The following is a 26488-nucleotide window of genomic DNA, read 5'->3' on the forward strand; positions in this document are numbered from 1 at the left end:
TCTAGTGCTTGATCCGGCAGTTGGCAACCCTGCCTGCAGCAGGGAGGCTGGAACTTGATGATCCCTTCCAACCCAAGCCATTCTATGATTCTATGATCATTTTGAAGTGAAAGCAAATTTTTCTTAATCAACTGCATTTTTTTTTCCCCTGTGGGCTTGCTTTATGAACTGCTCTTGTACTATGCTGAGTATGTTCTCAGATTTGTCACACCTATGAGAGGTAGGACGAAGGGGAGCTGGTATACTGACACTGAATAGTAACGGGAGAGCTTTCAGCAGAATATCCACACGGCTACTCCCTATAATCACATCAGGTAATAGGAAGACACATTTCTTTCACATACAGCACAAGACCTGAATTTCCAGCCTCTCCTTTTGTGAGTTCTCCACTCTTCATACAAAGCATTGTAAGAAGAGCTATTGTGGGAGTTGAAATGCCTTGCTTTTAGTGCCTCTGGGTTGTGTCATTACAGGTGGAAGAAGCACTCCCTGCACCCACTGCACAGATACTATTCAGATACATCTCCTTGTGGTTTTTTGCCTGTGTATTTTTCATAATGAACAATGCAATAAACATGGTGTGTTTGCAGTGTTAAATCATGTTCCCAAAGGGAGCAGTTTGTATAACAAGATAAAATTATCACATTATAATAACTAAATATGCATCAGTCTAGAGCATGCTCCAATTAATCATCAAAAGTTTGCACCGCCTCTTTAGGTCTTAATTAAGCAGAATGTTTGGTGGTTTTTTTTCCTTCCAACCAGTGTAAAGGAGCTGCAGAAAACTGTTCCTCTTAAAGCCAATGAGCAGCAGTTTAGACTAATCGATCTTATGTGGAACCATAATTTGGAGAGGTGGAGAGAAGGGGAGGAAGGCAAAGAGTACAATAGAGCAAATCCATCATGGATAGCTCTGTCCCTTTATCTAGGCAAACAAGCACGGCCTGCAGTGCTTAGAAGGCTGATCCTAAAATCCCTGCAATTCAGGAGTTAAGTCCCAATCAGTTTGCTAACTTTAAGACTGCAGCATTCTGCTAACACTGTTCTGAACTCTCTGATGTGCATTTTCAACTTTAATTCTTGTTTAACAAATCCAGAAACACTAAATGCAGGCAGAGCTCTCATTCTAAAGATTATAATGATCCCTGGACAGGTGTTCCTAAATCTTACTTGACATATTTACTTGCAAGAAATTCAGCAAGTGATGTTCAATTGTTCTGGCAAGAAAAAATTACTCCTGAAGGTGCCCACCTACAGTACTGAAACAGTGATGGTGAGCAGAAGGAAGACCACAAGGATGCAGGGTTTGTGGCAGAGATCTCAAAGCAAGTGAACCTGCGTGGAATCTGTCCTTGGCTGCAGTTGTGTTTGTCACTCAATACAGAAATATTTCAGCAGCTTATCCTCCTGGATGTCTCCCTACAGCCCAAACTCCTCCTGGCATATGAGTTTTCTTCTTCTGCAGCTATCAGAGCCAGGCATCACCACTACTGCTTCTTTTTCTTTTCTTTTTTTTTAAACTGTGTGTTTCCACCCCACTGTATGCCACTTGACAGCAGGAGTTTGGATCCCAGTTACCCTCTGGATGCTATGTTAAGGCTCATGTGAGATGAGGAAGTGATCTGTGGCAGCCAGCATGGCTTCATCAAGGGAAGATCATGCCTGATCAACCTGGTGACCTTCTATGACAGTGGTAGTGTCAATGGACAAAGGAAGGGCAACTGATGTCAAAGGCAAGACCTCATCCTTATCTCAAAATTGAGAAAGAAATGTATTTGAAGAGTGGACTATTGGATAAATAAAGAACTGGTTGGATGGTCACAGCCAGAGAGTTGTGTTCAGTAGTTCTACATCCAGTTGGAGACCAGCCTTGAATGGTATCTCCCAGAGATCAGTCTTAGGACCTGCTCTGCTTATGAAGAAGCAAAATTGCTTCTGACAGATTCTTGGTGATATCAGGTAAAGTATTTGCAACAGTCACATACAGAAAGAAGAATTAAATTCAACCAACTGAAGGGAGTCTCTAGCTGTGCAGCACTCCTTCACAAGAAACAGCATAGGTTCAGGCTGGTCCTTATATGAGTCCAAGGTGGCTCCACTCTGGGTCTACCCCTTGTGGTCATGTGGGGAGCACAGATGCAAGCAATTTTCCTGCACTCCCTGGGCCAGACACACCCCTTCACCAGGTGCTCAATCACCGTGACCTAACAGTTGCCCTACAGGCCCAGCGCTCTGTAGCATCTTTATCAACAGCCTAGATAGTTGAATAGGTGCAAATTCAGCAAGATTGTAGACAACATAAAGCTGAATGGTAGAGCTGACACAGTAGAAGGAAGTGATGCCATCCAAAGGGACCTGGACAAGCTTGAAAAGCGGGCCCAAATGAACCTAATGAGGTTCAAAAAAAAGCTAAGTGCAAGGTGTTGCACTTGAATTTGGGCAATCCCAGATATGTATACACAGTGGGAGAACTCCTTGAGAGCAGCCCAGCAGTGAAGGACTTGGGGGTTCTTGCGGATGAAAAGCTAGACATGAGCCAGCAGTGCACTCTTGCTGTCTGGGTAGGTGGCCAATATGGAGAAGGAGGGAATTGTCCCCCTCTGCTCTGCCCTGGTGAGGTCTCATCTAAAGTATTGCATCCAGGCCTGGGGCCCCCAGCATAAGATGTAGAGCAGTTGGAGCAGGTCCAGAGGAGGATCATGAAGATGATCAGAGGGCTGGAGCACCTCTCCTATGAAGTCAGGTTGAGGGAGCTGGTCTTGTTCAGCCTGGAGAGAAGAAGGCTGTACAGAGACGGCCTTCCAGTATTTAAATGGAGCCCACAAACAGGAGGGAAACTTTTTTACACAGTCTGACAATGATAGGACAAGGGAGAACAGCTTTAAAATAAAAGACAGGAGATTGAGATGAGATGTTAGGATGAAATTTTTCACTCAGAGGGCAGTGAGGCACTGGCACAGGCTGCCCAGAGAAGCTGTGGACATCCCATCCCTGGAGGTGTTCAAGATCAGTCCCTGGGCAGCCTGATCTAATGCCTTATTTAGTTGCTGGCAACTCTCACTGTGGCCGGGGCTTTGGAAGCAGACGATATTTAAGGTTCTTTCAAACCCAAGCCATTCTATGATTTTATGATTTTCTGCAGGGAAGCTTAAAGAATCCACTAGAATGGCCCTTAGCCCCATGCTGGGCACTATGTTCAATCCATCAGCAGACATCTTCAAATTTTATAGCTCTTTTCATTACTAGTTTCAAATGAAAAACTCCCTTTTCAAAGAAATTAGATCTCGACGTCTGTAGCATCAACGAAAAGTGTTCGTGGTTTCCACAGCGATAGGCCAGGATTTCATAATGAATTAGCTTGCAGTTATCAATTGGCTCTCCTGAAACTCTTACTATTCACTGACGGAGACCAAGTAACACAATGTTCAGATTTTGTTAACCCAAAGCACCTCATGAGGCAGATGTTCCCAAGAGAGTCAGAAGCACTTCTCCCATCATTTTCTTTATATCCGAGATGCTTTATCTGATTAAACTTAAATTTGAAAAATGAACAAATGCAACTCATGCAACAGTTCCACAGAACCCTTTGTTACAGTACTTCAGCGCTGATCCTCTAACTAGGTAGGGTTTGTGACAAACTCAAGGTATAAAAAGTTCTTTGGAAAAAGTAATTGTGAGAGGGAGATTAAAAAAATAGGGCTTACAACAGAACACTTTTTGCAGCCATAGCCACAGAAATATCTCAGGAGGTCTAGAAAAGAAAGAAGAGTGTTTTAAAGTTTGCTACGCTACTGAAAAAGTCACATGTCCCATCTCTTTCAAAAAAATCCTTTGGGGGAACCACGACTTGCCTATGTTTTCTATGTCTGTGTTGAGGCATATTTTCATGCACAGTTCAGTAAGAACTGAACACAGAACCAAATAAAAATCAGCTCTAAGGCAGGTTTGAAACACGCAAAGAAAAAAGCACATATTTCAGCTTATGAATGTAGAATTCCCTGTGCATTTTTAAAATATGCTTACTAAAGTATGTGCATAACGTACAAGTATACTTTGTGATTTTCCTTACAGCACAAAGGAAAAGCTTTGTCCTCCGCAGAGAGAAAAAGGCATCCACAATGGGCTATATATAGGGCAGGCATAAGAGCAAATACTGACATCTTAAAACACAGGCACTATAACTCTACAATCAGTATAAATTTGATGATGTTTCAAACCAAAAACAAAAGAAAGTGTTCAAAGAGTAGTGACTGCAACTGTTGGGTTGTGGTCGTCTTTATTAGAGAGCTAAGCCTGCAGTTACAGAAATTGTAAACTGGAGTAAGATTTGGAAAATACTGAAAAAGGATCAAGAGTGCAGTAAAATGAAGGTCTCCTCAATATATAGGCTTAATTAGATCTGGTAATATGGTCTTTATTTAAGGGAAACTGCCACTGGGTTCTGCCTGGAATAAGACTTCTTGGTAATGCAGTCGTAGAACCAGTTCCTCAGTGAATTCAGACAGATAATCATGGGATTCAGCTTTACTGCCCAGCTAACTACCATTTAAAAATCCCTTATGCTTTCAGATCCCTCCAACATAATTTAAATATTGATAGAGTTTACAGCATGCAGCTCCAGAGTGTTCTTCAGGCAGGGACTCTGCTGAATCCCGCGTGTTGTATGGCTGATGCACCAAGTTATTCATGTGCACCTATGTGTACAAAGGATTGTAAACCTTGATTCTAACATTATGTTAAGCTATAACATAAAAAAATCACTCATTCCTTTCTATAAAGCACCTCATTATTCATTTTAGTCTTTGAACGTGCCGTTTCCTTGCCTGTGTTATAAGGGACGCAGTACTGGAAGTACTTCTGGCAGTGACCCCCTGGCAGTGCTGCACAGTGGGGAGCTGGTGCTCATTTGCAGCGCTGTGGATAACAGATGTAATTTGTACATTGCACCTATGAGGGGGAGGGAACACTTCTGCTTGATGCCTTTTCTCGAAAGCCAGGCCAAACAGCAGTTGTCCTCCCCTACCAAAGCATTGCCACAAGGCTCTCAAGGAAAAATAAACCAAGGACTAGGAAATGGAGACATCACAGCAGATGCCAGGAAGGAGGAAGCACGCTTCTTACTGCATTTAAAGAGCTTCTTGCATTCTTCTTTTGCATTCTTCTAAAATCAAGAAGAGTAGATCTTAGCTGTCCTGCATCTAAACCAGACAGCCACACTTGTTGATCAAAAAGGCAGTCACCCAGCACCCTCACAGATTTCCTCCCTGGCACTGAGGACTGTAGAACACGAGTTAGGATGATTGGTACTGATTAGTATGATCATATATCCTGCACAACTGTGGAGGTATTTTTATTTCCAGATCGTTCCTGGCTACTGCATGTCTTTTCCTTGCCATTTCTGTCTAACGAAAACAATACCTTCTTTAGGCTGCATTGCAGAAAGCAAGATTCTTCCAACACCAAGAAGAAATATCAGTTTGCTGCAATGGACTGTGCTTGTGACCAACCCTTGAAGATTACACAGGACCTGCTGCAACTGGCGGAGGCAGCAAGGAGGATCAGTGATCAGCCACCAGAAGACTACTCATTAAATCAACATTCTGGAGGCTGCACTGGTTCCGTATCTACCTCCAAATGCAAGTCAGATGGCTGATGTTGACTGACTAAGCCTGTTTTAATCTGACTTCTGCCAGAGCATAGCCTACCTGCCTGGTGGTGTCAGCATCTCTGTCAAAGAGGAATCTATAATCTCCACAGACAGGCCGCAACCTTAGCCTGTAGATGTTTCATGCATCACACAGGGCCCGTGCATTCAACTCGGCTTATTTGGGTATAATCTTGGGGTACTGCAAAGAGACAGCACCTTTATATTTATAGCTGTTTATATTTGGTCAGGTGACACTGCAGTGTTTCCTAGGATTGTGTAAGCAAAAGTTACCTAACACGTCATTTGACTGAAACAGAAAGTGCAACATTATCTGGAGATGTATTGTAGTCGTGCTGCTTGAAATCATCCGGTTTTAAAAAAAAAAAAAAAAAAAAACTCTATAAAATAAACAGGAGGGAAAAAAGGTAATTTTATTACCTATTTGAAGTTCATAGCCTGTTCATTTAAAGCAGGAGTGTAGATAGGATACTACTCAATTGTTTCCAGCAGGCTCAAGGAAGATCTAATCTGCTGAAATATTTGCTGACTGCTTCCCAGATGTAGATCAGGACAAGTACTCCTTCCTCAGCTGGTAGCTGTTGCTGATACTAAGAATCATATCCGTCTCTTTGGAAAGATACATCTTCCCCCAATGATTTTTCTACCTTTGCAATTGCTACATCAGTGCACCTCACAAAGTATGTTTCTTCTTTCTCCCTTCAGGCTCCTGTGAGCATCTCCAGTGCTTTGCTCTTTCTCTTCTCCCTCTTACCTCTTAGAATCTTATCTTCAAAAATTATTCAACTAATAACTCATTGTGGATGTGGATCTGTTTATCCTCTCCAGATCATTGCTCTGCTGTCCAAATGACTGCTTTTGCCTGTCTCTCTGACACTTCTTTATGGGCACTGACCCTTCGGTTCAAAATCAATATGGCAAGAATTAAAGTCTTAATAATTTTTCCCTGAGCGTTCACTCCGTATTATTTACCTAGTAGTGGTGAATTGCACCACCATCTTTCCTGTCCTTCAGGTTCACAATTTAGATATCATTTTCATCTGTGGGCACGCTCTTTTGAGCTAGATTTTAATCTCGTTAACTTTTTTCCCTGAACAATATCCAAAACTTTCCCCATTCATCCACAAAGATTGAGCTCATCCCAATTCCCAGCATCTCATGTCTCAGTCACTGCAGTGTACCACTACCTTTTTTTCTCTCTGCTCCGTCATGTACCACTGCACTAAGTCTATCCATGCAAAACATGCTGCAAAGATCCCTTTCTCTGCCCAGTATTTTAACCTTGAAGTCTTCTCTCAGAATTTTTCTGCCTGCTCCCTTCTGTTCCCTTTCTTTCTTTATTAACTCCACCAATATAAGCTGTGCCTGTTCTTTCAGCAGGTCACTCACAGACATTCCCAGCCACACTGAAAATGCTGACTTTCAGCTTTAGCAATCACTGACAACATTCCTTTTCATTTGCCGACACGATTCAAATAAGCACCTTTGTGCTGCTCCCTAGTTTGTCCCATATGCTAGAAAAGGGGGGAAAACATCCCCACAGTTATTCTTGCCTGGCTTTGCATCACTCTGAAGTTCTCTGCTTTGATGTAGTGCCCAAAAAACGGTGTCAAAGTGTGGTGCCAACACTACTGCCTTGCACACAGGCTCTCCTAGTTCCTTTGTACTCCCTTTTCTGCTTGTATTCACCCGTTGCTTCTTGCCTGACACTGTACCGCAGGCTCTTTGGGGTGCTCATGACTAGGGCTCCTACGCCCTAAGATAAAACACCACAATTACTACTGGTGCTTACTGTAAAACTCACAAAGGCTGTGGTTCTCCTCCCCCTCCAAATCTTCCAAACTCTGCTCTCTAAAACAAAGGTGAGATAAATATGTTCATTTACTCAGAAGTTGTGGTAATCTAGCACTCATTACCAATCATGGGATAAAATCAGAGGAGGCAGAAATTATGCATTCACATCCTTTATGTGAGCAAAACAATTATTTTCTTTATGAACTAAAGAAGTAAAAACCTAAAGATGGAAAATACTTATGAAAAGCCCTGTACGTGTGCTACCTTTACTGGTACATCTGAACACAGGATCACACGTGGTATGTGGATGGGCAAAGAACTCAAGGCAGTTGATTTGGGTGAGGTTCCCATGCCCACTTAACTACTGTTGCAGTAATTTGTTTTTCTACTTTATTGTTCCATCTCCTCCTGCCTGTTTGATGTCACAAAAATCCAGTATCTGTGGCAGTTTGCACAATGCATGTTATAGCCTTGCATCCACATACCACAAATTCAACATTCTGGATTCATTCATGACTCAGATTGGAGGGAGAAAATAGTTTGGGATGATACAAGCCCTTGATTAAAGCTTTTGGGCCAAATCAGCAACAGCTGAGGATCCAGCCCATATGGCCCGAGATCTTTAGCAGTGTAAAGGCTGCAGGAATGGGCCCAAATAGCTTTAGTAATTAGCAAATATCGTATAAAATAGATGAAAAGTCTTTGGCAGAGAGTGCATATTGGGTAACATCCGAAAATTACTCAGAGCACATTAGTATACTTCTTTAGAGAAAAAAACTCAATGGTATCAAAATAACCTGGGAGGGGCCGGTGTATCTGTCATGTCGCTATCAACAGGCAAGCCTCTGTTGGACCCACCAATATTTTACCCTTACCAACCAGCTAGTGTGTGGCACCAAGCCCTGTGCACAGCTTTGCCTCTAGAGAAACGTCCTCACAGCCAGTGGGACACCGCCACAAAGCTGCTCCCTGCATACCAGCATCTCTAGTGGGTGCTGCAGGTCACCTTGCCCACCCCTGAGTACTCAGACACCCAGGAACATCTGCAGAAGAAGGACGGAGCCCACTGCTACCTAACTTCAGCAATTACTGTGCCGTGTACAGTGGCAGACAATAACGTGGCAATTAATCACCCTAGTGGAGCTCTACAAGTTACTTTCACGGATTATGGTAAGCAGCATGCTGAGGAGAATAAATCATCTCTCACACAAACTGTGAGGAATGGCGTGTTATGAAATCACTCCCGATAAAAGTCTAATGAAAATGTAAAACATTTTGGTGCAGTCTCCTGGGCAGAGTTAAGATCATAATAAACCCTCAAGAGACGATGGTCAGGGACTTCAGTGGGAACCAAGAGACAGTTTTCCCAGGATAAGCTTGTTAACCTGATATAAAGAAAGACACAGTACTGATTTGATGACTTTGTCTCTTTCACCGTTTCCCTCCGGAGCCTATTTTTTATTTAATCATCTTTCATTAATTTACTTAAAGGCATTAGTCATCAAAACAATATCTTTTTTTTTTTTAAAGCAGATGTTGCTCAAGTGCTGAGGAACTACAATCCGGCATGCAGGCTGTCACAAGCAGCAGGAGAGATTGTCTGTTGGCACTGCAGTTGCAATTGTTTTTCAAGAATACTATCAAAGCACATCGTCCCCCAGTCCTTCTTGAAGTTCACAGCAACTGGTTACTAGAGCACTCTTACAAATAAGCCATAACCTAGCGATCTCAGGACCCGTGTCAATGACAACCAACGTTTTTAAATGTTCAGGAGGATTTACCTGCTGGTGGCTTTATGAAAGGTGGCGGAATTAATGGGACAATAATAGGTACATTCCCGTGATCCTTTGACCCTGCTGGTGAGTCTGAAAGTCCATTTCCCGTGGCAAGCCCTGGGTAGCTTGTGTTTATATTGTATGGTGAAATAACACTGTCCTCAGGTAATTTTGGTTTTGGCAAAGAATTTTCTGTAAAACACAAAAAACACATTGTACAGTATGACAAATATATTTCTTAGATGCCCCTACATATATTCACTAACCTGCTCACTAAATTACCCTAGTACAAGACCACACAAAAGAAAAACTTAAAAAAACAACTGATACTGTCCCCTTAAGCAAAGGGATACTTTTCAGTATTTCTCTGAAACAATCCTTTTCTAAATTTTTAAAAATCAAGCATTAAACACAACTATGTGGTTTTTTTAAGAGGTGAAATTATTTTGTCATATCTAACTCAGCATGTTGTCACTTCTCCAAAGCAAGCAGCATAGATTGAAAAATAAAAGAATTCCTATTTCTCTCTCTATAATATGATGAGTAGCAGCAGTGGAAAGGTTTTAAAGAAAGGAATATTGAATTTAAAATAAAGTGTGCATAAAATGATGACAGTTATGGTTCTAATTCTTTAATCCCAAAGCACCTTTGGATTCGTATTTGTAGGAATTCCTCTAATGGGCCTCAGGTATCTATGGGGTAGGACTTAATTCTTATCACTGTCTCTCGTCCCATCCCTCAGAGAAAGAAACATGCTTTTTTTCTTCTCTAACAGACTGCATACATCGAAAATCTCTACCTGGCACAGCTATTCGACATCTTTGTTTGGTACATAAAACATATGATTTGTATCATATGCCTATAAAGAAAAGTATGTCACAGATTTCATTAGGCATAGACTGAAGCCACAAATAATTCAATAAAAGATCTATTGATTAAAGCATAAACAAATGAATCCTCTCTGTAGGAACAAGTTTCTTCAAGGGTGTCTTAACAACAGTGTATTTTCAATGAAATAGAAATATTGATCACCAGTGTAACTGTACAACTAACAAGATGTGAATTTTCACTTTTAACATAGTTAGACTGGTTTGCCATACCTCTAATTTCCACCTTTGTTTTTGCCTTCAGAGTTGGTCTCTCTAGTCTCAGCACTAATTGCTGCACTCATTGCTACTTGTCACCAGAACGCAAGCCCATACACTGCCAGCCACTAACACAGTGACAACTGGAGCTCCAAAAGCATAACAGCTTCTGCCATTTCTTCTCTTTACCCCATCTGTGAGAAAATCCTATTGGGAAAGCCAAGATCCAGCAACATCCTGCTCTCCTTTTCCCTCTGACCACAACTCCCTACGCACCGGCTGGGGCTGAGGCATCAGAAGGCAGCAGCTGAACTGCTCAACAGAAAGTCAAGTCCCATAATTTGCACGCTGAGTAATTTTGTGTTGCGTTGCGTCAAGATCCAGCAGTGTCCCAAACTGAGAACTTCTAAGCTCTTGCAGAACACAGCCTATTACAAACACGGCTAAGGAGCCTGTTACGAGTGTTGATGATGATTCTTGCATGCATTCTGAATATCCCTGCTCAACGCCTACGGGCATTTTAAAGAGCCTTGGGCCAAAGCCTTTGTTTTGAAAGCAAAAGGGCTTCCTTAAATCCAAACCACTAAGAAGACGCTCTCTTTATCCAGCAGTGAGCAGCTTATTGGTACATGACTTTCACCTGACTAACAAAAGGTATTATTTGTGAAATTACTAAGTGCCTACTAACAGCAACTTAGTTAAGTGATTTTTCCCATACCCTATCGGCTTCCTCTTACTAGGAGACAGTCTCAGAAATTTTAATAAATCAACCACAAAGCAAGCAGCAGAACACGCTTCCCAACCCGCGCCAATTCAGACAGGTCAAGATATTAATTCTTCTTTGCATGAATACAGAAACATTAAGTCTTATTACCTTTGAGAACAGAAATGTGCTGGCGGCTTTCCCCATCTGCAGAGTAGTTCCTGAATTCAATATCTTCTCCATCTTTCAGTTCAACCTTATCATAACCATACCAGCCAAGGAGCTCATTCATAGTGTTTTCTGCGAAGTTCTGGAAGAGAAAAATTACCTACTTATTTATGTAATCAATAACCATCTGGAATGAAGGGAGGACTGCATAAATTGAACGGTATCTGTGCTACGTGAGGAAGTGTCAGGTTTGTCCCACCTCCTCAAAGACTAATGCGCATTTCATAAGTCAACTGTATAAAGTGTAATGCATTTAAATCTCAGACTGGCACATGTAATTATGACAACGACTCACACATCCGTAATTTCAAGAAAATGAAAGGGAGAGTTATTTATGATTTTTGCTCCGGCATTTGACGTCAGAAATATTTTACCATACATTCGTCACAAAAATTTGTCTGTATTCCCATAAAACATGTAAGACTGCAGCAAGAAAGTAACAGAAAACTACGATTTTTTCAGGCAGCAGTTAATCAATCTTAGTGCACTACAGCCCTTTCAGCTGGAGTAGGTCACTGACACAATTACAGTTCCTTGAGGTGCACGTGCACCAAATGAAATAAAATCACAGTGAAGACATTTTTCTTCAGTTACAAACCTCTGCTCAGCCAAAGCACTTAAAAACTCTTTTACTGTATTTTACTGTAAAAACTCCCTGATTTTTTTTTAAGAAAGCTTTTTCTCTGCTTTGACATATTTATTTTTAAAACAATTTCCAAGCAGCAGTGTGATTATATTTTACGTTTGTATGGAAATGCAAAATACGAAACATGGTTGTCATAATTCTCCGTCCCTACTACAGTTCTCAGTCTCTACGTCCTGCAGGTCATGTGTCAACAACATTTCTGTAGGAAAGGCTCATTACTGGGCCAGGAGATTTAGTGGAATAAGTCAAGAGCCCTGCAGCCAGGCAACGAAGCTTTGTGAGACCGGACAGTGCCACAGAGCCATGGCTTATATGTTTAGGAAACTTCTGGAGGAGAACAGCTAATGAATCGTTGTCACTGCAGAGGTCAGCTTAAAGTAAGATGACAAACGTAAAATGAAAAGAAACAGCCACAAACAAAGCCTTTCAGTTTGGACTCTTCATTTTTACTTTTATCACTTCTATAAGGCATTCCAACTTGATTTCACCATAAGATCTTGACATCTAAAATAACGATCCTGATAAGCAATCTTCCTATGACTGGCTACCAGTAAAGAAAGAAAGCAGAACACAACACCCATTCAAAATAAATGGCATATGGGTTGCAAGATTTCCTCTAGCGACTGCAGTAGCTCAGTTTTTGAGTGGGAGCGAGGCTAATGATGGAACACAGCAATTCTCGAGTCATTTAAATAAATAAATAAAATTAATCAGAGCCTAATTGCTTCCGAATCCCAAGCTGCAGCAGGCACCCTGCCCCAGAACAGCCGAGCCGTACTGCTGCTGGCTCATCCATTACAGCAGATCACAGAGGTGTTCCTGCCATTCGGGGAGAGCTGAAGAGAGACCGTACACAACACGCTCAGGTCATTTGTACCCTTACAGGAGTATCCCTTGTGGCGCTTGTGCTACAAACACACACTCCAGAAAAAGGAAAACTAAGTCAAAAGCTCACAACAGATCTGTGGAGCATCAGTTTCCCTGCTTTTTCCCCTTTCACTTGACCTCCTGCTGGAAGTCTCGATTCTCTGGCTCTCCCGTGCAGCCCCAAACGGCCAGAAAATGTGTCATTGCTCCATGTCTATGCCTAGATCCAGCATTATGCCTATGACAGTCCATTATGCCTCAACTAAGTCAATCTACAGTTCGCAACAAAGAACACTCCACAGCGTAATGTGGTTAATACCTACCTGTATTTCTAAAACATATATTTAAATTCTCACATGATCAATGCCATTTTGTGAGCGTTTTAAACAATAACAAAAGTGTTTGTGAATTTTTTTCGGAAGTTTTGGGGATTTTTGACTTTTTAGAAAACTCTTCTCTTGTTGAAAATGCAAATACAAATCCCCCTTCTCCAGCCCATGAGACTCCAACACGGAAACATCCTGGAAATGTAATGGGAACATTCTGACAGAATCCACAGAGTGCCAAAAGAAAACTCCAGCACCCTCCCTTGCTTTGCCATATTTCAGTTACTTAGACATAGCCCCAGAGATGAATGCAGCAAGGTGGAGGCCAAGTGACAAAAGGCTGCCTGACTAAAACGCCACACAACCCAATTAACCGAGTAGCTCTGAATTTACCTCCTGTGGATGCTTTGTGTTTTATTTGCACTGTTGATCAACTCAGGAGATGAGTAATTTTTAATTACTTGTCAAGGAATATGTAAGCAAGGCAATGTGTATTTATACTCTTCTGCAACAGAGTACTCTCCCTTCTCAGAATCTAGTCAAAGTGATTGTTGGGTCTGCAATGGCACAAAGCTTGAGTACCTTTCAAGTCTCATTTTACTGCTCATGATGAGCCATGCACAGAAATGAACAGTCACAACAACAAAAAGATGTACTTGATTTTGAAATGAGTCATAACAGAGACTTGACTCCTTAAGAAAATAAATAAATGAGTTACCAGGGTCTTTGCAATTAACTTCAGCCAGAATAGTAGGTCACATATCAGTGGCAACAAAGGTATCTTTTTAACACAGCGATTCCTCAACAAGGATGTTTGAATTAAAAAATAAAAATGAAAAACCGACCGCACTGTTGAGCCATTGTCCTTCATAGTTTGCCTTGCCTATTACAGTGACAGTTATTATTCTTAACGTTGTTCTCTAAGTTGCTAGCAGCCAGGGCTTCATTACAGAGCACTCTGTACATAGAAAACTAAGAGAAAGCACCTATCCTTGACAAACTGATGGTCAGAGCTGAGAAATGGTTTTTCCACACTAACTGCCATGCATAGATGAGCATCCACAGACCTACAAAACCACCTTCCCTCAGACCACTGATTAAAATAGCCATCTGTGGGGTATGTAATATCTTGTCTGTCCAGATAACAGTCATGCATGTGCTCACTGAAGCTATCGTCCTGAAGCTGACCACTATCATGTCACCATTGCCACGCACTCTTTCTTTCCATTTCAACAGTAGGCTCAGACCAAGTGCATTCAATATACAGTAACAGTAAGGAATGTGCGAAGACTAGTGTGGTGGCAATAATCAAAATACAAATAATGAAGTGAGAAAATTTTTCCCTGTGTGAATGCAGGAGGAAAAAAAGCTTCATTTGTTGATGAAATAGAAAAAAGGAAGCAAGACAATTAATACACAACTTGTACCTGCAGAACAGAAGCTTAATGAAAGATGAAGCTTTAAAGGCTTAGTGAAAGGAAGGGTGATGACTGTAAACATGGTGCTTCCTCGAGAAAAGCAAAAATGAGGGACCTGACATTGGAGTAGGAGAGGGAAAGAAGTGATGGAACACACCAGAGGGGAACTGGCTGAACTGAGAGATGATGGACCTGTCAAAATCCAAGTGGAATGCAAAGCGAGGACAAGTGTGGATGGTAGGATGGAGAAGGAGCACACACATAGAGTTGCAATTCCAAGCTTCTGTGCACCATGACAGCAAAGGCACAAACCTAGCCCGTGCTTGCTTTCAGACACAGTCACCAAAAGGATACACAGGATTTGCAAGATGGAGGCTGCCAGCTGAACTCTGCAGCCCTGCCACAGGGCTGAGGCACCACGAAGGACCAGCACGCTGGCAAAAAGCTTGACCATCATCTCCAAATCCCCTTACAGCAACCCTGCTGCTCAGCTGAAACCTGGAATCCAGACTCAAGGCTTCCCAGTGAAATGGCAGCACCAAACCTCACCGCACCTTGCCAGAAGGTCCCCTTTCTCACTGATCTCTCTTTCTGCCCCGTTAGGCCCCAAACCACTCCTCACTCCTGCATGGCAACGTGTGAGTATGATTGCTCTATTCTTGTACTAGGCATAAATGCCCTCTCCTCCAGAAGCTCCAGGCTAGCTGCTATCCTTGTTGGCATTTCGACTTCAGTTTGCTTCCTATTCATAGGAAAAACAAAGAAAAGTGCAGTAATTTGCCCTGCCTGCAGTTTCTCTCATTCATGGGGCTGACTTATATGTGAGGCAGTAAAAATATAATCACATTCATTTCCGCTTCAGCATTCATTTCATCGTAACAGTACACCTATGGCTTGACTTTTTGTGTTGCAATGCATCGTTTTCCCAAATTTTCACTAATTAGAAGCCTCTGAAGCTAACCTGTGCTTCTCTTCTCACCTCATAGCTCCGGCTCTCCTCCTCCACAAGCCCTACCCACAGGGGGCATGGCCTGGCCCCGCACAGCCAGCCTGGCAAGAGCGGAGGCAGGAAGCGCACAGGAGAACGAGTCTGTCAGACTCATTTTCTTCTAGGTTTTACTGCTGAATGTTTATTTCAGATCTTGGAGGAAGCACGGTGGCTCCCTTCCATTTCCCCGCGCGCACGGCCCGCCAGGTGTAGAGCCCCACAAATTCACTTTTCACTTTTGCCGCATGGAGGAAATAATAACGTGTCTGTATTCACGATATAAACTTGGTGTCATTTTTTCTTGCTAGCCCTCGCTTTCCTCATTTATTTACGTTGTCGCCATGTTAAACATCACGGTCAGAGCTTCACACAAGGCAGTTCTCAGGGTGCTTCAGTTCCTGTGTCCCACCATACGTAGGGCTGGCTTTGAGATGTGGGCCTCAGCGTCACACTGAGCCTTCCCCACAACACACAGACAGAGGGCACATCAGGAACGCATCTTCCCTCAGCCGTCACCCCACTTCCACACAGGCTCTGTGGAAAAACCTCACCTCACAATCCCAAAACAGCACAACGGATAGAGTCTGTCTGCTTTTCCACTTCCACACTTTTTGCTTTTCAGGGGAGAAGGGAGGAGTTTCCTTGAAATCTCTTTAACGTTTCAGGTCTCTGGCTCACTGCAAGCACAGCACAGCTCTGCCTATTCCACCGCTTTCCTGGTTCTGACAGTAGTACTTTTAAATGCCAAATGGGGAATATTAAAACACTAAACTGAAATATCTTCTGATGAGTTTACTATTAAGCTATAACAGATGGGGCTGCCTTAAGCTCTAGGCATCAGGAACGGAGCCCAATTTTAGATCCAAATTCGTTATTGAGAATATTTATAGATGGTAAACTCCTTGGGCGCACGGAGCAGCTCTGCGAAATTACAGCACAAATTAGCTGCTAGCTTTACAACTGACAGAGACTCCGAACATGTGGAGACACTGACTTGTTTGTTCAGGAGAACTTCCAGTACGACTTACTTGCTGCAACTCCTCATATCAATTCCAGCACATCTCACAGGATTTGGGGGTACCTGAATGCTGCTCTTGAGCGGCATTACTGCCTAACAGCAGGGGGAAAAAGAGGAATAAACTGGGAGGAGATGAATGTGAAGCTGCTACCACTGAGCCTCCACAAATGCTTCCATCGATTAAACTATACACACACACACCAAAAAAAAAAAACCAAAACAAAACAAAAAAAAACCCACTATTTTAGATTTGAAATAGTGCCAGGTTCCCTGATTCTGCTGGCTTTAGAACCATCGGGTGTCCTGCTATTCACCAGCACATGAGGAATGACACCACTGAATTTCAGAGCAGCTGTCTGCCCTTCTTTCAGAGCACGAGATGAACAATGCTACCTCGGGCTGAGAGATGGAGATTATAATGCTAAGAAGGAAGAGGGACAAAATAAGGAACACCAGCAGAAAGGAAGGCTGTGACTGAAGGTCACAAAGAAACAAAACCAGTTCCCCTGAAGATATTTTGCATTGAAACATAATATCAGAAAACTGTGCAGAGTCATGTACTCTTAGCACACAACACTGTATCAAATTAAAATTTGTTATAACCATGGTGTACAGGGGGTTAGCGATAACAAAAACGTAACTCAATCTCAGGCACAAGGCAGCAGTGAATAGCCAGCCGCACTCAGACCAAGCAGTGGCACAGTGCTGGAGCACACCAGGCGAGTGCTGGGTTTTGTCATTTGGCTGGAGTAAATATCTGACCATATCAAACAACAAATCTTGAAGGAGTTTTATGGCTCATTCATAGTGCCTTGCATTTGCAGTACTTAAAATAGACACTTGTACCAATGGCCTTTTTATTACCCAAAGGGAAAAAAAAAAAAAAAAAAAAAAAAAAGACACATCCACACCAGCCCTTTTTCTTTCTGCTAGCAAAGGGAGGCAATCTGATCCAACGTGGGCTGAAACCTGAGTAGGTCACTGTACACCATGATAAAATTCCCTAATCCCTGAGCCAAATTTCCCTGAGGGGGCCCTCCTACTTCTCCTTCACTTTTCAGGCTGACTTTTCCATTCCCTCTCTCGTCTTTTCCTCCCCTTCATCTCTTTCATTTCCCCTACCTTCAAGCCTTGATATCTGATCTGCTGCTGATACTCAGGTTACAGTTTTTACAGCTTAGGCTGTCTATTGCTGTATACATTCCTTTCTTTCTGCTCTGCCGTGATTACTTACCAGAGCTTATTTTACACTGGTCCAGATGAAAGCAGTTCAGATGAAGGGAAACAGCCAGGCCGTTTGAACATTACAGATACGGCCGTACACAAGGGCACATTGTGTTCCCTCTGTCATTTCGCCGCACACATTTTGCACAATGCAACCAATTTGTTACATTATTGTACTCCTCGGGTTTATGGAGAACAACTCGACGTCTTGACTCCTCAGTGCACAGAACGCACAAATGATCTTCACGGGATTTCAACTTCCTCAACGAGTCAAAAATTCAAGCTAATATTTTTTCCCCCCTTCTCTCTCTCCCCTTTGGATCATAGCAGCCAACTGTCCTGCTGAAGACGTGGTTGCCCAGCTCAGCACAATGGCATGGCAGCACAGCCCGCTCTGTAAGGTGGCCTGCGGTGTTTGAGAGGTTCTGCCACCAGCCAGCTCCCTCCCCACTACAAATCCTACCGGTTCAAAGCACCGTTTCTATCTGCCTTTAATTACCGAGCCAGCTGAAATCCCGAGATCTGCAGCCCTAAGCAGCTATCAATGATTAAAAAAGAGAAACTCTCTACATGAAAGCTAATGCCAGTGCTTAATACCAAAGCATTAGCTTAAAATTGTGTAATTTTTCTCCTTCACACAATGTTGTTTTTGTTTCTTCCTCACCCTTTCAGACAAACATCTGTTATACTGCAGAAGAACAACTATCTCCCAAACCACCGAGTGCGCCTGCAGCCAAAGTAAACAAAACAAACCCAGAGGATCCAGCACAGTCAGCCTTTATATCCAGCCAGGATAACATTTCACATGTTTTGATTAAAATTAGCTAATTTGTAATTCTAGAACCTATGAAACTTAAAAGCTGCAATCCGTATAGATGGCATTAAGCAACATTCTGAGGGCCAGTGCCCTGCACCACGCATCCCCACAGCCCTCCGGACTGCGCAAGGAGCACAATGAGCGAGGACTCTCACAGAGCGCTCTCCGAAAATAGGACGTGCCATACATCTCGCAAAGAGGAACAACGCTCCTCGGGAGCTGAAACTGGTTTGTTCCCAAAGAGGTGACGCGTTATTTTGTTTGTGGCACGGATGCTGCTGCTCCCATCCCTGTTTGCAGCTGATGTGCGTGCAGCTCTGTGAGCCTGCCCCTCTGAAATCAGTGCTGGGCAGAGGGGAGAGGATCATGCACCCTGCTTCATTTTGCATGGGGAGATCAGCCTTCCAGAAAGCAGAGGTATTTTCATTAGACACCATGCATATTTATACACTTGCCTATATAGTACATATACTATGCAAACATGTGACATTTTCCAGGCAGCCCCACACCTACAATCAGTCTTTTAATAAATGACATATTCAAAGGAAATAACAGAGGTTTTATCCCATAAGCAGGGCACGCCGCTTTCATCACTTCATACGTGCCTTAAACAACAACAAGTTTGGCTGGAGTCTCCTACTATGCTGCTCCCAACTTTAGGGAATCAGAGACATAAAACAAACAGAGGTGGCACAAGCGTGGAAAACAGGCGCAAAAACCTAGGACCGGTCAAGCCCGGAGCAGTGACCTACGGACCTACGAAAGAAATGCCAATTTGTGTGCAATCGCAGCCACCCCAACATCTGGAGCAGTCGCCTTCCGAGCACAGCTGGACGGGGCCGCCCGTAAGGGCTCCCATAAGCGGCTCCGGGCGGGCACCTTTCGGCGCACCTCGGCCGAGAGCAGAGCGGGGAGGAAGGAGCCCGGGGCTCAGCTCACGGAGGATGCGCGGCTCGGAGCGCCGCATTTCACTTTGACAATTTAATTACACAGTTGCAGCAGGCTACTGGAATGGAGAGAAATAGGGGGATGAAAAGAGGGTCCTTTCTTTTCTAACTTTAGGGCTTCCCCCGCAACCAGAGGGGTTGGCTATTGAAAAAAAAAAAGGGGGGGGGGGGGGCCTGGAGTGGGGGAGGAAACGCTCATCTCTGCCACCCCGGGAGCTGAAGAGCCCAACAGGGGAGAGTTTTTTTAAGAAATAAATAAATCAGAGCTGGTCAATGAACAGGATTTGCAGCCTGTGAATTCGTCTCTGTTTTCAGCCCAGGAGGCGGAGTTGAGACACATTCAGTGCATCCTACAAAAAAAAAAAAAATGACAGAAGATCCTTTCTTATTCCATTTCCATGCACGGCGGCGGCGGCGGGGGGGCGGGGGGGACCCCGCTCCCTTCCCATCACAGCACCTACCTTCATCTCCTCGTTGATCTCCCGCTTCACCGGGTGCGCCGGCTTCCTGCTCCTTTTATTTTCGGGAGGTCTCCCTTCTTTCTCCATTTCTGCCATTTTTTGCGCCTACTTGGAGCCGGAGATGAAATGGCTGCTGGTGCTCTGGGGGGGCCGGGAGGGGCGCGGGGGGGTTGGGGGGGGGGATCGGGGAGCGGCGGCGGCTCTCAGCGCTGCCAGGCGGCGCCGCGGAGGGCCCGGGGGGAGCGCGGCGGCAGCGGCGGCGGCGGCGGGCGGGCAGGGGGCGCGGGCGGGCAGGGGCGCGGGTCCCCCGGCGAGTCAGCCATCTTCTGCCTCGCCGCCGGCCCGCATGGGAGCGGCGCGGCGGGGCGGGCGGCGGCGGCGGCGGCGCGGGCGTGCGGAGGCAGCGCGGAGAGAGCCGGCCCCGCGCCTGCTGTGGCGCTGCTGGCGGGCTGCCGCGGAGGGGGCGGCGGCGGGGACGGGAGGCCGGCCTCGGCCCGGCGGCGGGCGGGGCTTGCCGCCACCGAATCGGCCGCCGCTGCCCGCCATGCAGCCGGGGGGGCGACGCGCCCAGCGTGGGGCGGAGCGCGGGCGGACCCCCGCCCCTGCTCGGAGGTGGGATGGGGGAGCCGCGAACCAGCGGGCGCGCGTGGATCCCCCCCTCGAGGGAGGCGCTCCCTGCCCTGCCGGGGTGCCCGCGGTCGGCGTTGCGATCGTACGGGCGGGTCGCGCTGCGGCGTGAAACGGTGCGTTTTCGAGGAAGAGCGGCTGGAAGATGGGTAGAGTGGGTTCCACGTGGGGATGAAATCCCTGCTGAGTCTAACAGAAATAAGTTGGTGTTGCGTGCAAGAACGTCTCGTTTACACTTTGCAAAATAGCTGGTGGTTTTCTGAGCGCAGCACTCAGCAAAACTCTTTTGATCGCTTCAGGGCTGAAGCGAACGAGCCTCGCTTGCCGGGGCACAGGGGGGAGGGATACGGAGCGCAGCCCCCCCGTGGCACCGGGAATGGGAAGAAAGCGGGATTTTGTGTGGCCTGAGCTGCGAGAGCAGAGAGCATCACGGGCGAGGAAGCAGCAGCCCTCAGCCCACTGAGGAGTCCCAGCGGGCTCCAGAGCAGCGGGGTCACGGCCGCGGCCAGGCAAGGCGCTGCCTCTCCCCTGGCAGCCCGAGAGAATCCGAAGCTGGAAAAACCAGGTCCCTTCATGTGCAAGATTAGTCTTTTCTTCTTGTTTATTTTTAAAACGCAACGAGTTCTGAACCTTTTGGAACCTAACTCGCAGCTTCACAGGGAAGCACCAAAAGTACAGTGCTTCCTCCTGCTGCACCGCACCACCAGCAGCAACCACATCTATCTTTTCTATTCACAGGATTCTGTTACAAATGAGTCGGTGCGGCCGACCTCTCATCAAATGCAGGAGGTGCTCCAGGATCTCAGCATCTCCCCCACGGCATGGACAGGATAGGCAGCGTAAGGGGAAGTTGCTTATAAGCACCGTCATGTAGCAGAACTGCAGGTTTGAAACCTCTGAGAGTCAACCTCAGAGAACCTTCCTGCTTTGAATCACCAGCACCTTGCTGATTCATGAAATCACTCTCAGGAAGAAGACAAAACGAATTTTTGCATTAGGGACACATCACTGGTTTCTCTGCAGAGATGGTAACACACATGTAATGAAAATCTTGGACCTTTTGCTACACAGAATAACCATGTTGCCCTAAATGCTCATTTTTTAGTGGAACATCTGAAAACACATAATAGACTATTTGTTTGCAATGCTTGCTATAGATATTGTTATAAAGTGCCATTTCGTTGCATCAGTTTAACAGTCTGACTTGATACTTTAACAGAAAGATTAATCCTAAACTCCCAGCATAAACAGAATCTCCTTTAAAATCAGAAGGGACTTTGTAACTGCCAGCCCAAATGCTGTGAATGGGTTTCAGCAGGTTACAGCCAGCATTTTTAGGATCAAATCTGACATTCCTTTTCCTGACTAACAATTGGCAGTTGACAACTGAACACCACTCACAGCCCTTGCTACCAGTTCTGAATTCTGATCCTCACTTCTTGATCACCCAAACCGAGGACTTTCAGACTTCTTTTCACTGCAAAGGCTTTTGAATGCAGATGTTGGTTTGTGCCTCCTGACAATAGGCTCAGTTTTCTCAGCTACTTTTAGTAAGCTCCTAAAAACAGCCCACAGTCCCTCAGAACCTCATCAATTGGCTAAAAGCCACGGTCTCAGTGAATCCTCTTCTTCTTGGTATCTTCCACAGACTTTGGATGGGTACAAAAGTTCTCCCTCTCTGGGTCCAGATCTCTCCATCTGATAACACATGAGTTCTGCAGCTGTCACATCTCCTAATTCTCTAGAGCTGTTATTACCTTTTCATATTACATTATTATTATACTACATATTCTCAGGAAGTTGTTCTTCCAGTGACAACAAATGGAGGACCATCAAGTGTCAAGACCGAAGTTCACGTGCTCAGAATGCTTGAAGTGACACTATCTGACACTTGTCGGTACTGAAATAAGATTTGGAAGCTAATTGTTTCGTGTGTTAACGGGGAGGCAAAGACTAAAAAAGGGAGGGTTTTTTATTTTAGTGTGGTGAATCATGAGCTCGTAAGGGAGAGCGGAATATCAGAATCTGAAGAAGCCATAAATATTTCAGTCATAGGGTGGCATTGATCTGAACATCTCCAAAAAGTTAAGAAAAATAAATCTGGTGTTTACATTTCAAAGACCCTGACGTTAAATACATCTACTGTACTGTGACAGCACACATTTCTTGTGTGAAAGTCTATATTTTTGATAAAGAAACCTGGTTCAGCAGCGCTCAATGTGGATTCTGGATAACATCTTAAAGAGGTCAATAAGGGTGGCTGATTGAATCAGTAGCACAGCTTTTGTTTGTTCTACCAGGCAGAGGTACAGAGCAATGCGGTATCAGTAGGCAGATATTAGCAAAGATAAAATCCTGACCCTGTGGAAATCAGTGAAGGCTTTTTCCCTGGTGAAATATTCAAGGGGATTTTTTGTTGATTCTATTATTTAGTGTGGACTGGAAAGAAAGAATTCCATTTTCTTGGGAAAAAAAAGTAAGGTTTTCCAAATACATTTCCATTTTCTGAAGCAAAATGAAGATTTTTCAAAGCGAGGAGGAAAAAAAGATAATACTCCTTGTTGCAACTCATCTTTAAGGAGGCTGGGAACTTCAGGCTTCCCACAATGAGCGCCAGTTGCAGTGCCGTCCATAGTCTCTCACTGCTTTATCTGCTGAAGAGTTTTGCGGGTTTTTTGTGTAGATCATTGGTTACTTTCAAAGCTGGGGAAGAAAAAAAAAAGCGATGTGATCTGACTTTTGGCGGACACTGAGACACCTGTGAGGCTGAAATCCAGGTCCCTGCTGTGTCTGAGTCCCAGAAAAGCCCAAGCTTTTTCTTCCACTGTCCACATCAGTGCTCCATGACACAGCGGTTTGCCAAGCTGGATGGTTTCATCCTATTGAGGCTTTGCATTCCCAGCTCTAAATTTGCACTTGAATTTTTTCAAGCACACTAATGTGGACTTTTGGAAAACAAATATCGAGTGACAGGTGTGAACGAGTTGCCTTAAATAAATTGCTCCAGCTTTAATTTATATTCTATTATTCATATTCCGATTTATTAGTATTTGTATGTTTTTAAAGGGCGCTCTTTCAAAAGGGCTTTTTAAAGAACAAGAAAGCTACGCTTAGCAGAACAAAGTTCTTCCGTCTGGTCTTTATTAACGCGTAACTCTCTGATATTATCAGCCACGCGTTTCTCCTCAGTGTTGCCTACTGGCACGGACGAGACGAGTGAGAAGGCCCAGTTTTCCAGTCAGCGCATAAGCGAGCAGCCCTCCAAGCTCTGGCACGGGCTGCGGGGCTCGGGGGCGCGCAGGCTGCCAGGTGCCGCCCGCGGGAACTGAGCGGAGCTCCCCCTCCTGGCGCCAGACGCGGCCTGCCGTCACACCTGCGACCGGCCGCCCCGACGGGGCTGAACGGCGGCGGGCAGCGTGAGGAGGGACGCGGCCCCCGGCCCCCGGCCCCTCCATGGAGAACTCGGCGGATGGCTCCCAGCTCTCGGTGCTGCCGGTCGTTAGGGAAAACGTGCGTCTTGCGCGACCTGTCGTTAACTCACTTGCTCTTGTTTCAGCCGTATCTGAGGTGAGCCCGTGATGAGCAGAAATTTAAATTCGGGGATTTGGTTCGCTGAAGTGTTTCGTTAAGCAAAGAAATTCATTATGAGTGCTCATACAAAATTGCTGTTGAGTTTTTTCATTTGGCTCAAAGTCGTTCCTCTGACTATCTGTATGACACAATAAGGTGATTATTTATGCCAACAGAAGCAAATAAATGCACTAATTAATTAAAATATCTGCTCCCAATTTTTTCCTTCCTTCCTTCCTTCCTTCCCTTCTTCCTTCTTCCCTTCCTCTTTTCCTCTCTTTCTTTCTTCCTTTCTCTTTCTCTTTCTCTCCATTTTTTTCCTTCCCTCCCTCCCTCCCTCCCTCCCTCCCTCCCTCCCTCCCTCCCTCCCTTCCTTCCTTCCTTCCTTCCTTCCTTCCTTCCTTCCTTCCTTCCTTCCTTCCTTCCTTCCTTCCTTCCTTCCTTCCTTCCTTCCTTCCTTCCTTCCTTCCTTCCTTCCTTCTTTTTTTCCAGTCCAACCAGCCATTTCATGCATACAGAAACACGCCTGTGAACTTCTCCCAGCAGTCAGCTCCTTCAGCTCCCCACTTCCACGCCAGTGATGTTATTTCACCCACACCTTGCAGAAGGGGCACATTCCACTCATTCCTGAACTGGGACGAGCGCCCGCAGCATTACTCACCCACAGCAGTGTCTGTAGATCCCTGTCTGCTGTGGATACTAATCTCAATCCAGAGCTTCCTCAGACGATTAGAAGCTGTTCTGCAAAATGTCAATACACAGCTTCACTGAAGCCAACACGGTATGGTGGTTGAAATGGGAGTCGTGGCAGCTTTCCAAATATGAAGGTCTGGAAATGTTTGAGCGATTTTAATATTGATGAATATTTCAGAATTTTTTTCTGTTGCTTCAGTGTATCAGTGTCAAATCTGTGCAGATTAATGGCAAGATAGAGCCCTAATACCACTCATGTCTGTCAAAGTTCTGGCAAATGCTGAACAACTTATTGCCATTAATGATCGCTCTTTGCCCAGAAGTTCACATAATTCATCAAAAAGCAAATATTGATAAACAGAAAGAAATTAAATACTTCCAAGTTTTCTGTTAAAATGCCCTTCTTTTACTTTATTATCTAATGTCTCCTACGGCAAAAGTAAGCAAGGGAATGTCTTTTCCTTCTTCAGCATGAAAGAGCACCCACATCACTAAAAAATAGTTGAGATTAAACCTTTGAAAAGGTATCAGCAATGCATGTAAAGCTAAATTGGTAAAGTGTGTCCTGGACACCAGTTTTGACTTTGAGGAAAATGCTTTATCATCTGTCTACTGCTACACTCTGCCAATTCACCACCATTACTCAGTAACTCTGTGGTGTCAGTTTTATACTTAACATGAAGCCAAAGATCAGGGAGTGGCACACATCAAACAAGGCTTGAATTTGGAGATGGAAAACCATACATTCTAGTCCTCATTCCTTTAAAGGACTGTACCTCAGAGTGAAACCTGTGAGCTTTCTCTAAAGTTCCATTTATTCAATACAGTGCTCCACCTGTTCTGTAAGACAAGTTGGTAAAAGCCCTGCTTTCTTGAGATCTTGTCATTCATTTTGACTGAAACCTAAAATGCTGCCCTATGGTACTAGGGCAGGTCTGTGGCACCTGAGAGAGCTACCTGCTCTCTATACCTTCATTCCATGTTCTTCACACACCTTGAAACCAAGGAACTGTGAAACTCAGAAGCAAAGATGGTGAGGGGTGAACACCTGCATTCTTTGCAGCTTCCCACAGCTGTAAAGCTCCCTCTGAAAATATGTACAACAAAAGAAAACTCATTTCTTCACCTGCCATTTCTCAACAACAGCCAGTTCCAGTCCTTGTCAATCTTCTACTTCTCCACACAGAAGAAGGCAGCAGAGAGTTTTCTTGGTTTTGCTTTAATAAATGGGTCTCACAGAGATTACAATGGTAGGAGGAGGTGCAGAGAAGTTGTGTCTGGTTGGGATATGATGGAAATTTCTTTCTTTATTTCTTTCTTTAACATAGATCATTTGAGCTTATACACTCCTGAAAATGTTATTACAGCAGTCTACATCGAGTTCTTCCTAAAAAGCATCCCTCCTCTGTCATTTTGTGAAGAATAGATTTTTTTTTACAATAAAGAGTGGTTTATGCATTTTCTCATAATTCTGTATTTCCCCTCTGAGCTTTGTTGCATGATATAGTATGGCAGTTTAAGTAACATTTGTCAAGGGATGGAAAACATTTACAGGTTCTTTTCATTCATGAAAGTCATTCTGGAGTTTCTTCATCCTTAATTTTCTTGTCATGCTTTCAAAAACATTACATCATTT

At 44.4% G+C, this 26488-nt stretch overlaps 1 protein-coding gene across 1 annotated transcript in view; it reads right to left on the reverse strand.

Annotated features, from left to right (window-relative positions):
- Nucleotides 1-20058, reverse strand: part of SOBP (sine oculis binding protein homolog) — a gene marked incomplete at both ends in the record, with an annotated part of 94452 nt that extends 74394 nt beyond the window's left edge. Inside the window, 3 exons of the mRNA XM_079532994.1 lie at nt 9241-9426; nt 11194-11332; nt 19963-20058. Of these exons, the coding sequence (XP_079389120.1) occupies nt 9241-9426; nt 11194-11332; nt 19963-20058 (421 nt within the window). The remainder of the gene's footprint in view (nt 1-9240; nt 9427-11193; nt 11333-19962) is intronic.
- Nucleotides 20059-26488: the final 6430 nt, after the last annotated feature.

The sequence above is a fragment of the Tetrao urogallus genome (genome assembly GCF_951394365.1).
Source record: "Tetrao urogallus genome assembly, chromosome: 2".
NCBI lineage: Eukaryota > Metazoa > Chordata > Aves > Galliformes > Phasianidae > Tetrao > Tetrao urogallus.